Below are 12,568 nucleotides of genomic sequence, written 5' to 3'. Positions count from 1 at the left end.
GCAGCCCGTCACAGGCCAACTCTGCTTTCACCACAGAGGTGCTGAGGCTCCTAAGACACATCCTGAACTCTGACGTGGGGCTCTGGAGTTCCCCTACCACGCTCAAGGAAGTGAACAGAGAGGACAAGATGAAAGGGCCTCTCCAGACAACGGTTTCCTGGGAGAAGTTCATCAGCTTCTGAGAAGCAGAACTGACCATGCAGAGAGAGGCTGTCTCGTCTGAGGCAGTAGCCAGCCCTTCCTGGTCGCACAGGAAATGCCTTCATATCCATTTGCCTGGGGGCACCAGAGGGTTTGATCATCTGCCTAATATCCACCAGTAGAACACAACTGCCACAATCCTGCCAGCCCAGCCCTGAGTGCCTCTGAGAAGTCAGCTACCCATTCTGGTTGGCCCAGAGCCCTGAAGATGAGGTTCAGTCTTCCCTTCCTGTGGACAGAACAGTGTGAAGTAGAAGGAAAAGAAACCAGCTACAAGTGCCTCCATATGCTCGGTCTACCCTTTGCTAGTATAGTGGGATCCCCCCAAAAAATGATTCACTTCCCAACCAGTCCTCTGTGTGAGGAGCACCTAAGTAGCTCTTGATCTGGCCTGTCATGTAGACAAGCTTATGAGCAGAGTTGTCCCCTGCCCCATCCCCTCCACTGCAGGACTGGGCCTCTCAGGAGGGTGAGGTTTTATCTTTGGGGCCCTGGAAGAATGCTTTGTTGTTTTGTAGTTCCACTCCAATCCAGTACTCTTGCCTGGAATATCCCATGGGCGGAGGAGCCTGGAAGGCTGCAGTCCATGGGGTCGCTGAGGGTTGGACACGACTGAGCGACTTCACTTTCACTTTTCAGTTTCATGCACTGGAGAAGGAAATGGCAACCCACTCCAGTGTTCTTGCCTGGAGAATCCCAGGGATGGTGGAGCCTGGTGTGCTGCTGTCTATGGGGTCACACAGAGTCGGACACGACTGAAGTGACTTAGCAGCAGCAAAAACACTAGCTGAAGATTGAACGTGTCCTCAAGGAGCTTACAGTTGACTTGGGGTTTGGTGCAGTGGTAAAGAATCCGCCTGCCAATGCAGGAGATACGAGTTCAATCCCTGAGTGGGGAAAAATCCCCTAGATTAGGAAATGGCCACCCGCTCCAGTATTCTTGCCAGGAAGATTCCATGGAGAGGAAGGAGCTTGGCGGGCTACAGTGCAATGGGGTCGCAAAGAGTAGGACACGATTGAGCACGCACACTGTGTGTGTGTGTGTGTGTGTGTGTGTAGAGTACATAACTTAAAAGGGCAGACGGGCCTCCCCCATCCACCTCTAGGGTACTGAAGGAGGAACCTGGAAGGTGGAGTGCCCCCCCCAGCCCCCCCCGCCACCCCGGTGAGCTTCAGGAGGTCAGGGCCTTGATTTTGTTCATTTAGTATCCGCAGCCCCTAGAACTGTACTAGCAGGAAGCGATGCCCAATAAATGTTGGATGGAAGAATGATCACCTCTGTGCTCCGTTTGGCGGGGGGAAGGGGGGCAGAAGAGGGGAGAGGTAGACGCCGAGTCTTGGAGGTAGCTGCTATCTGCGCTGTCCGAGATGGGATCCCGCTTCCTCTGTGAGCTTCAGCTGTAAAATGGGAGCAAGTGGTCCTGCCTTGCTCGGTTCCCAGGTCTGTCGGGAAGCCCTCAGTGAGACAAAGTGACAGTACCTAGGGTGAAACAAAGGCCAGAGGTGTACTGCTGTGCTGCGCTTCCCAACCTCTGCCAAGGATCCCCTCCGGTGCAGCCGTTTGGGACCCCAGACTGCCTCTCTACTCCCCTCTCCTGTCGTGGCACTCTCGACAGTCCAGAAGTTAAAAGATTGTTTCTAAGTCACCGTCGACCTGCAGCCCAGTAGCTTGTGGGAGGCAGGAAAGTACAGGGTGGCATTGGCCCCTGACCGCTCAGCAGGACAGGCATACGTCTGTTGCCATGGACACGGGGCGGGGCAGGCCCCGCCCTTGGGCCCCGCGCGCACGCGCCCACGGCCACGGCCACGTCCTGCCGCGAGAGGGGGCGGAGCGAGCGTGCGCGGCGGGCGCGCGCAGGCTCCGAGACCAAGCCGCGTGCGCGGATTGGCGTCGGCGGCTGGTGGCCGCTGAGGTGAGGGCCAGGTCTGGGAGGTGTCCTCGCCGGGGCGGCTCTACACGCGCCAGAGGCTTGGAACCTCCGTGCGCCTGGGCGCGACCTCAGGGCCACCCGCGTCCCCACCGTGACCCCGGCCCAACCGCTTTTTGCATCTCATCACGCCCACAGCTCGTCCCGGCTTCATCCAAGGGCCCGAACGCGACCTTGGACCACTCTACCATCTCGGGCCACCCTCTGCCTCGGCCACCGGTGCACGGCACAACCGGAGACTAGGGACTCCGGGGCGGGCGAAGGGGTGGGGGTGGGCGGCGGGGTCCGACAACTGGACCAGAACCGCACGTAAACTCCGCCCCTGTCTCCTGAGGCCGCGCCACACAGCGGTGGCTGAAAACTTTAACTTCCTTGTAAGTTGCAGAGGTGCGTGGGACCCCTAGAGGTCGTGGCTGAAAAGGAAAGGGCTGGTTACAGAGCGAGGTGAGGGTGAGCAGGGGCTGGACGCCGTGATTGCAGAGTGGAGGCAGCCTCTCCTCCCCTCGCAGGCCCCTCTGATTCTCAAATCTTTGGCACTAAAAGTTTTGCCTGTGGCTGGCCCTTTAAGGGCGGGCCAGCCGCCGCGGCGCACGTGAGCTGCTTCAGGAAGCCAGCGCGGGGCGGCCCTCCCAGATTGTCTGCTCCGGCCTCTGACCCGAGGAGAAACCGAGAGGGGTCACAGCCTGCCCAGGGTCAGCGGCAGGGGTTGGCTTAGGGCCAGGCGCGGTGGCTGGACCCCTCCAGGAAGAGGACGCTCCAAGTACAGAGGTGTATGCCCAGAAGTCTAGTGAAGAGCTGACATTTTTCAGGCGGAATCTGGCTTCTGATTTCCCTAAGGGGTCTGAGGGCGTGGTGGAGGTACACCACGTCTTGTGGAGGGGAGAGTTCTTGTCGAGGCCCCTGTGGGCGTTCCCTGATAAGAGATCAGTTAGGGCAGGGCGCCCGGCTTAGTGGTTATTTTCTTTCTGCCCTCAGCCCTGGAGCACTTGGAGCTTTGGCCCCTGCCGCGCTGGATGCCATGAGTTGCTAAAGTGAGCCTGGCTTTAGAGGTGAGCTTCTCCAGCCCTTCTTCTTCCCTTTCTCTTGCCCCACCTCCTTCCCGTTCTGCCCAGAGCTCAGCGGGGACCCCAGGTACATTCCCCGCCTCTTTTGACCAGTTTAGGAAGTGTCTAGGAAGTTTAGGAAGTGAGAGGAAGAGAAGGGTTCCAGGAACTAAGCTCCTTTGAAGAGACAGGAAGTGTGCAGCGGAGAGAGCAAGGGCCAGAGGGCTGATCACTCCCAAGACAAGTGGGAGACTTAGATGCTGAGAGCTTCCAGCTAAGAGCCTTGGGTTCAGAGGTGTCCTGCTGCTGCTGCTAAGTCGCTTTAGTCCTGTCCGACTCTGTGCGACCCCATAGACGGCAGCCCACCAGGCTCCCCTGTCCCTGGGATTCTCCAGGCAAGAACACTGGAGTGGGTTGCAATTTCCTTCTCCAATTCAGAGATGTCCAATTCAGGACATTCAGAGATGTCCAACATAGATTAAATTTTTGAGCTTTTCTGGAAGTCCTGTTCCCAGGGAGGAGAGAAGTGGAAATGGGGGAATCAGACTACCTGGATTCTCATTGCCTGCATTTTGTCCAGGCAGTTCTGTTTAGTACCTTTGTGACCTTGGGCAAGTCTCTTAATCTCTAACCACTTGTTTTCTGATCCATACCCATCTGGTTTTGAGGATTAATGAAGTAGCTGTGTTTTAATATTCAGACAGTGCCACTTCCCTGGTGGCTCAGACAGTAAAGTGTCTGACTGCAATGTGAGAGACCCAGGTTTGATCCCTGGGTTGGGAAGATCCCCCGGAGAAGGAAACAGCAACCCACTCCAGTACTCTTGCCTGGAAAATCCCATGGACGGAGGAGCCTAGTAGGCTACAGTCTATGAGGTTGCAAAGAGTTAGACAAGACTGAGCGACTTCACTTTCTTTCTTTCACTTTCTTATCATCATCAAAGAAATCAGGTGTGAAACTAACTGAAGGCGAGTTGAGGAAGACAAAGAATGCATCCGAAAGTGCAACTGTAGGGTAGGAGGAAGGGTGGGTGAAAAGACCATTGCGATACAACGCAAGGTCATGATGCCAACGGTCTAGAAGTTTACTGTCCGTTTCTGTGAGACAAACGCTCTGTGCACATTGACTGCAAAGACAGTTCTTCTGAAAGAAGTTTTGAGACCCAGAAGCCACAGGGAATAAATTATTCCATACACCTAAGTTTTCCATAGAGCTGCAGGGTTGATTTTCTGTTCCTGAACCCTATAGTCTTCTCTGTGGTGTGTTCCTCCCCCACCGCCCCCACCCTGGGTGATGGAGCTCAAACCCTCTAAGAGCGTTAGTCTTCTGGCCCCAAGTTGCATGGAGGTCTGGGCAGTCTGTCTGGAATGGCTCATACACCAGCCTATGGGTTGTGTCCTTCAGCCTGCTCTTGGATATCTTCTCTGCTTTTTTTTTTTTTCCCTCCCCTAAAATGAGTATCTTTATTGCTTATACCATGCAGATAGCAAATAGGTGAAGCAGGGAAGGTCCAGTGAGGAAGAGGGAGAATCATCAGATAAATGACATACACAGAAAGGAAAAGACACCCCCTAGCAAACCTACATGATGCCTCTCTGTGAACTACCTAGTACAGGAGGTCAGTGGGGGAGAGCTGAACCCCCACAATGAAATTCCAAACATCCAGAGCTGTTGGGGAGAAGGGAAGGAAAGGGGCGGGGCGGAGCAGCCGTTGGACCCCACGTCTGACTTCCTGCCTGGCCAGCACCCCTCCCCCATGGGATGCACCCTCCCTGTTGTGTGTCCACTTCTAGGCTGCTTCCCTCTGCCTCTTCCTCTGCTCTGTGGACTGGAGAAGTGGGATGAAGCTTCTTAGCCTGGGGAGCTCAGCAAGTCCAGGAAGCATAGTGCTGGACTTTGCTCTGGCTGCTCAGGCCCCCTTTAACCTGGCCTCTCCTTTGGTTCTGGATGGATGAGCTTGTTGGATAGCAGTATTTCTTGGAACAGATGTGTTTAGTCAAAGAGACTTTCCTATGCGAGCCCCTTCCTGTGGCACATTTTTTCCCCCTGAGGTTTCATTCCTCATGGTTTCCCTACTTTTAATAAGAGGGCCCTGTGCTTGCCCCTCCTCCCTCTGGCAGTGGCTCACAAGGTTTGGGGAGGCTGGGCAGGCAGTGTGTCTCAGTTGTAAGGAAGAGGCAGTGTGGGGAAAAGGCTGGCGGGCAGGCTGACACCTGCCCATCAGGGGCAGCTGATCAGGGCCGAAGTACGATCAGCCGCCCCTGATGGGCCAGACACGTGTCCCCCGCTGACTCACTCCTGCGCCTCTCCGTGACTCAGCTTCCCCAGGTGTGACCACGACTGCCAGCTGACAGAGTTGCTCGGAGAGTCTCCATAGTTGTGATTAAGAAATAAAGAGGCTTGTGGCTTCAGTCATCCTTTGTAGCTCCCTTCTAGGTCACTGTGTGTGTAAACACCTCCGGCTCCTCCCCCTCCCGGGTCAGAGCACCCAAGGCAGGGCTGAGGTTGGGCCACAGCTGGCTGGCGGGCAGGCAGGCACGTTGGTCAGAGCAGGCTACCAGCCTCCTCTCCCTTCTGTCTCCTTTGCAGCTGCCTTGGGGTGTGGCGTGGGGGGCACAGAGCCATGTCGGACCTGCTCCTCCTGGGCCTGATTGGGGGCCTGACTCTGCTGCTGCTGCTGACGCTGCTGGCCTTTGCCGGGTACTCAGGGCTGCTGGCTGGGGTGACAGTGAGTGCTGGCTCACCCCCCATCCGCAACGTCACCGTGGCCTACAAGTTCCACGTGGGGCCCTACGGTGAGACTGGGCCGCTTTTCACGGAGAGCTGCAGCATCTCCCCCAAGCTCCGCTCCATTGCTGTCTACTATGACAACCCCCACATGGTAAGGAGCCTCCTGTGCCCTGGCTGGGGTTCTTCCCCCTGGACAGACGTGGGGCAGGGCTTGTTGGGCTAGGGGTGTTTTGGTTTCTGAGGAATGGGTGGGGAAATCATTGAGCTGGCCGTGCAGACCACCTCCTCTCTGACCTTGAAGCTCCTTCCAGATCTAGTCTGGACTTCCGCTGCCTGCATCCATGTGCTGGCTTTCTACTTGTCCCAGTCTCGTGTCCCTGCCTTGCGGCTCCCACGAACTTCTGAGTGCCACTGTGAGTCCCTAGGCTCTGCCGGGGCTTTGCCCTGTTGCTTCCTCTTCTGGCCTTCTTTCATTCCCATTTGAAGCCAGCATTCTAAAGCCAGGCTATTCAGATGCTGCCCTCTCTTTGGGGTTGTATCTTGTTTCATCGGGGGCTTCCCTGGTGGCTCAGAAGGTAAAGAATCTGCCTGCAATGCAGGAGAGCCGGGTTCAATCCCTGGGTTGGGAAAATCCCCTGGAGAAGGGAATGGCTACTCACTCCAGTATTCTTGCCTGGAGAAGTCCATGGATAGAAGAGCCTGGTGGACTGCAGGCCATGGGATAGCAAAGAGTTGGACACAATGAGCAACTAACACACACACACACACACACACACACACACACATACACACACTTGTTTCTTTGCCTTCCCTCTTTCAGCTCTTCTGCCGAAAGGAAATAAAATCTTACAGTCATTATGATGGTCCCTCACCCAGGGACAAGGTATTTCTTTGGATGTCAAGCTGCCTAGTTCAGAGAGGGCCTTGGGGGCAACTGGAGCCTGGTGAGCTGTCTGGGATGCTGGGGTCAGGACTAAGCTGGCATCACAGGCACCCTGTGGGTGTCTGGCTGTACTTACAGCCTGTGGTGAGTCAGGGCTCACCAATGTGGCTTCCTGCCATGCTGTGGGGGTGGTGCTGCCCACTGCTGCATGGGCTGGCAGCTCTGAGTCTTGGCAAACCAGGTGTTGGGAATCCCCAGCTCTGGTTTCTTTGCCTGGAGAGCTCAAGTGGGCAAGGCCTATAGCCTCCACACTGCGTGTTGAGCGGGCCTCACTGGGGTGCTCAGTCGAAACAAGGATATGCTGACTCCCTCTCTCTGCCAGGTTCTGCTTGACACCTGCACTCTGGAGATGAACACACCTGGCCCTACCCTCAGGAAACTGTGGGGTTGGCAAGTCAGCCCATAAAAATGAATGTCCACCAAGACACTGTACTGTGTTCAATGTTCATGGAACTTTGAGCTTGGGTTTGCCTCAAGTCTCCCATGGAGGCTCAGAGAGGAGGTCTGCCATGAGTATAATTTTACTTTACTGGGAAGGGCCTTCTGGCGAAGGGAACTGCAGAGCACTTAACAGGAAGTGTGGCAAGTGAAAACGTGGGTGGAGAGCGATGTAGAAGGCTTGGCTGGGCCAGGCAGTGGGAGGAACAGCGGGTTGGGAGGACAGGTAAGGCACAGTTTGCCACTTTTGATTTAGGAAGCTAAGTACATGGCGAGGGGAGGAGAGTGGCAGGGGGCCGTTGAGACTGGGCTGAGTCCAGGTGAGAGGCGGCTTGGCCTGGTTGAGGGATGAGCAGACATGGAAGTTTCGAGGTCACGTGACTAGGAGATGGCACTGAGACCCGAGTGGGATGGGGCAGCTCTGGGCTGTGGGAAGCTCCTAGACCAGACGCCGGATCCCGACCCTGGCCGGGTTCTGCTGTGCAAGTCTCTCCGCTACCTTCCCCTGGTCCCTGCCCCTCCTCCCACATCTGACCCAGTTGGAACCCTCTGCAGGAGCTCAGTAGGAGGGACAAGGGTCCTTGTCTTTCCTCATCAGCATGTCCTGTTCCAGAAGCCGTATGTTACCTCTTGGATTGGAGGTGTTAATTCCAGAATGGCAGAGGGCTGTGGTACCTTTGGGTCATTGCCAAAGACTGGCTCAGGGAAGAGTGAGGTAGAAGAATCCTGGCATGGGGCACCCTCCCCATGGCCTCCTAACCCAGCCACCTCCCAGAAGTCAACCACACAGCTCTCCTGGGGATGTGATAGACTCTCTGGGCTGGGTCTTGATTTCCAGGCTTGGCTAGGCACATCCTGACTTGGGTACCAGTCTGAGGGCCCATGGCCTGAGAGCACAGCCTTGAGGTTAGCAGTCCTGGGTTCTGATTCTGTCTCACCACTGTCCTGTTGGGTGATTTGGGGCATAGCACATAACCTGTCTGAACCTGCATTTCCTCATCTGCAGAGTAATGTTAAAAACACCTGTTTTTAGGTTGGCTGGCAAGGGTTAAATCAAGTGACAGGTGAGGCATTCCCTAGTAGCTCAGCTGGTAAAGAATCTGCCTGCAATGCGGGAGACCTGGGTTCGATGACTGGTTTAGGAAGATCCCCTGGGGGAGGGCATGGCAACCCACTCCAGTATTCTTGCCTGGAGAATTCCATGGACAGAGGAGCCTGGCCAGCTATAGTTCCTGGGATTGCAGGGTCAGACACAACTGGGTGACTAAGCACAGCACAGCACAGCGCCTTGAGGTGCTGTGGTTGAGGATCAGAAGTTGTAACAACAAAAAATGGGTGGAAAAAACACTCATGCTAATTAGGTGTGATGAGGATTGTTAGGCTGGGCACTCATAACCCAGGCCTAGGCCCTAGCCCTGGCTGTGACCATCGGGTTGGCACAGAGAATGAACACATAGTCAGAGCAGCCCCTCTGATCCTGTCTATCCCAGTCCTAGGTCACTCGGGAAGTAAGCTGTGTCCCCATTCAGAGCTGAGTCACACCCTAACACCTGGGATGGCTCACCTCCTGGGCAGAGATCCTAGAAGGTTCAGGGGACCCTGGACCCCCAGGATTCATGTTCTCATGGCTACCACAGATTGATGGGTCCATGAGAACTGGGGCCTCTGGGTCCACAGTGCTGATACCATGGGGAGGAGACTAACAGTCATTAGCAAATGGTGCAGTACTATCTCACCAAGTTTACTTATGCTTTCTTATTTGCATCTAACACATATTTGAGCATCTGGTCTGTGCCACTCTGTCTTGGGCACTGGTACACAGTGGGGACCAAGGGATGCAGCCTTCAGGCCCTCTCCATGGATATTAGAGGTGTCAGGGAAGCCTGAAGGAGAGGCCTCTTCCAGTCCTGGGGAAGGCTGAGAAGCGAAGCTTTTTGCTCCCTGGCTGCCTCCCCCAGCACAGCAGTGTCCAGCATGGGGCCCTGCGTGCTGTGATTCACAGGAGGAAGGGACAGGATGTGGCTGAGCTGTGGAGTGTCCCATCCCCACTCCGCCCTCCCCAGCACAGCCCAGCACAACACAACAGGAGCCAGAACCTGGCTTCTCTGAGTGTGGGAGGGAGTGAGGCTATTTCAGGCTCTGAGTGGGGCAGTGAGTGACCAGGTGAGGGGTGGCCACCCCGGTGAGGTGTGGACTGACAGCTCCCAGCCACGCCCCTTCTAGGTCTCACCTGGACAGAGGGAGGTTGGTTCCTCAGAAAGGCCTGGCAAGGCTCCCCTGGTCTGGCTCAGGGCCCAGGAAGTAACACAGGAAAGGGCACCAACAAGGCAAGATTTTGGCATTGCTGTGGATGGACCCTTTCACGTGAGATGCTGTATATCCTGGAGAGACCTGTCTATGTGTGGATGTCAGTTAGCTGGCGAGCCCTATATCTTGGAGTTCTATATGGGAGGAGCCTATAAATCTGGGCTAGTGATTCTTGTGCCAGAGGAATCATTCTGTTTTCCATCCCTGAGGGCCTTGGTGGCGCGCGCACACACACACACACATACACACAGTTCTGTCGTGCTCTCTCTCTCCTACTTGGACAGTGACTTTCGCTTCCCCTCCTAGGCCTGGTCCCTCTGGGAGCCTTGGTTGTTGGCAAGGCGCTGGAGAGGACCCTGCACACCTCATTTGATCCTGACCAGTTCTGACCTGTGACCAGGCCCTAGAGGTCGGGCTGCTGTCACCATGCCTGTGGGCCTGTCCCGTCTGACAGCCTGGCCCTCCTCCTGCCCCACCCTCTGCTGCTGCCATCTCTGCTGCTATTTGGGGCTTAAGTAACCTGCTTGCCCGCCCTTTGTGGGGAGCTTGGCTGAGGCAAGTGGGGCGTGGCAGCCTGTTCAGCTTACCTGATCAAGGCCTAGGAGGGAGTGCTTGCTCCAGGCATGGAGGGGGTGGCGGAGGGGACTGGTGGCGATTGGGTTCTGCCTTTAGTTAGCTTGTTGTTGTGTAGATGCTCAGTTGTGTCCGACTCTGTGAGGCCATGGACTGTATCCCCCTAGGCTCCTCTGTCCATGGGATTTCCTAGGCAAGAATACTGGAACAGGTTGCCATTTCCTTCTCCAGGGAATCTTCCCAATGCAGGAATTGAACCTGCATCTCTTGCGTTGGCAGGCAGATTCGTTATGGATAAGCCACTGGGGAGGCCCCTTTAGTAAGCTGGACCATACTGAAGTTTCTTTCTTCCCCTAGTCCCTGTGAGAGTCGGCCTGGGGGTCACCAAATCTGCAGGGGCTGAGTAAGAGTTTCCTGACGTTGGCCTGTGCCGTGTTTTCTCTTCGGTGGGTATGGGGATGGGGTCCCCTGCTCCCCCTGAAGGCACTGAGGCCACATGGAGCCTGAGAAGGGCAGGGTGAGGGGTTGCACCCTCAGGACAGGCAAGGGGGATGTGGACTGAGCTGGTGCTTCCTGAAGGCCCAGACCATCATCACCCAGCTATCCCATGGCGATAGTCCTGCCGCATGCAGCCCAGGCCTTTGCTCATAGCAGGTTAACTGCAGGCAGCTGTAGAAAGGCGAGACTCGCTCCCAACAGAGCTGGCCTTGGGAAGGAGAAGGGGTGAGGAGTGGAGGAAAGGGCTTTGGACGTAGCCTTCGGGGTTGGAATCAAGGCTCCGTTGCTTACCAGCATGTGACTGAGCACAAGTCCCTTGGTCTTTCTGAGAATCTCTGCTTCAGAATTTTACTTTTTGGGGGGCACTAGATAAGGCCACATACCCAGCTCCTGTTAGGTGCTCAGCCGTCTTGGCACGTGCGCATACACACCCACCCGCCACATCTGCTCCTCCGAGGGCCTTATGCCATGGAGACATGACGCTTGTAGGTACTCTGCCTGCCTGTGGCCTGGCCTTCTGCAGCTGTCCTGGGCCGTGTGAGAAGGTGCAGTGTGGGGAGAAGCCCTTGTGCAGGCCCCTCCGCCCTGTGCCCAGTCACTGAGTCGTCTCTTTGTGACTCCTCTGTGACCCCGTGGACTGCAGCCCACCAGACTCCTCTGTCCATCGGATTTCCCCGGCAAGAATGATGGAGTGAGGTGTCATTTCCTCGGAGAAGGCGATGGCACCCCACTCCAGTACTCTTGCCTGGAAAATCCCATGGATGGAGGAGCCTGGTGGGCTGCAGTCCTTGGGGTCGCTGAGAGTCGGACACGACTGAGCGACTTCACTTTCACTTTTCACTTTCATGCATTGGAGAAGGACGTGGCACCCCACTCCAGTGTTCTTGCCTGGAGAATCCCAGGGACGGCAGAGCCTGGTGGGCTGCCGTCTGTGGGGTCACACAGAGTCGGACACCACTGAAGTGACTTAGCAGCAGCAGCAGCAGCCATTTCCTACTCCAGGGTATCTTCCTGACCCAGGGATTGAACCCGCATCTCTTCCATCTCCTGCAGAGGCAGGCAGATTCTTTACCCCTACCCACTTGGGAAGCCCCAGGCCATCCCTTGGCAAGGCCTATTTCCTGGGCTCCCCAGTGGCTGTGGATTGTATGTGGCGTGGTTCTGGAGTCAGTCTGCCTGGGTTTGAACCCTGATGCCAACATTGCCTTGCTGGATGCCCTTTGCTGAACAGCTTTACTCCCTGGGTCTCAGGGATATAATGAGCTGATGCCTAAAAGGCAGCAACTGAGGCCAGTGGTGAGCACCATGTCAGATGCCAGCTGATATCCTTAGGATTATGCTTGAGGGTGAAAATAGAAAGGCCCTGAAAGACTTCTAGATGGGAGCTCCCAGCAGCCCCTGGTCCCCCCTCTGGAGGGTGGCATCCTGCTGACTTCCCTCCCCTCAAGCCTGAAGTGTGGGTCCTGTGCTCTAACCCGCTTGTCTGTGTCACCATTTCCTGCCTAGTGCCAGTTCCACCGTGCCTTTGGGGCTGACCTTCTCAGGGAGGTTGGATCTGGGGGCTTGCTGTGTTGACGTGCAACGTGCAGGAGGGTACAAGCCCACCATTCACCCTGTAGTAATGGTCAGGGTTGGCTGATCTCTTCTACAGGGGACACCAGTGCAAGTGAACGGCCTTGCCCCACTGCTCCCACTCCCTGGCAGCTCTGGGCTGGGTGGGCCTGCCAGGAAGGAGTCTAGTAGCCTTCTGGGCCTTGGACTGGTGGACAGGGCAGCTTCCCGTCAGCTTATGCAGGCTACAGACCCGAGGCGGGCCATTCCTATTGATCCTGAGGGCTGGGTTTGGTCTGGGCTAGCTGAAACCATTTTTCCTTCTTGGATCCTGAAATTTATTGATCTTGTCCAGT

The 12,568-nt window shown here is 56.0% G+C and overlaps 1 protein-coding gene across 4 annotated transcripts in view; it reads left to right on the top strand.

Moving 5' to 3' along the window:
- The first annotated feature begins 2,065 nt into the window (after positions 1 to 2,065).
- Positions 2,066 to 12,568, top strand: part of TEX264 (testis expressed 264, ER-phagy receptor) — a 30,897-nt gene continuing 20,394 nt past the window's right edge. Inside the window, exons 1-3 of one of the 4 annotated variants that reach the window (XM_068982305.1) lie at positions 2,066 to 2,114; positions 3,105 to 3,178; positions 5,762 to 6,053. In XM_068982305.1, the coding sequence (XP_068838406.1) occupies positions 5,796 to 6,053 (258 nt within the window). In that variant the 5' untranslated portion in view covers positions 2,066 to 2,114; positions 3,105 to 3,178; positions 5,762 to 5,795. Of the gene's footprint in view, positions 2,115 to 2,399; positions 2,517 to 2,774; positions 2,988 to 3,104; positions 3,179 to 5,761; positions 6,054 to 12,568 lie in introns of those variants that run through there. The other 3 variants (XM_068982307.1, XM_068982308.1, XM_068982306.1) reach the window with 3 other exon arrangements.

This window comes from Capricornis sumatraensis, chromosome 10, assembly GCF_032405125.1.
Source record: "Capricornis sumatraensis isolate serow.1 chromosome 10, serow.2, whole genome shotgun sequence".
NCBI lineage: Eukaryota > Metazoa > Chordata > Mammalia > Artiodactyla > Bovidae > Capricornis > Capricornis sumatraensis.
The sequence above is the reverse complement of the archived record's forward strand: the minus strand, read 5'-3'. Positions and strand labels throughout refer to the sequence as shown.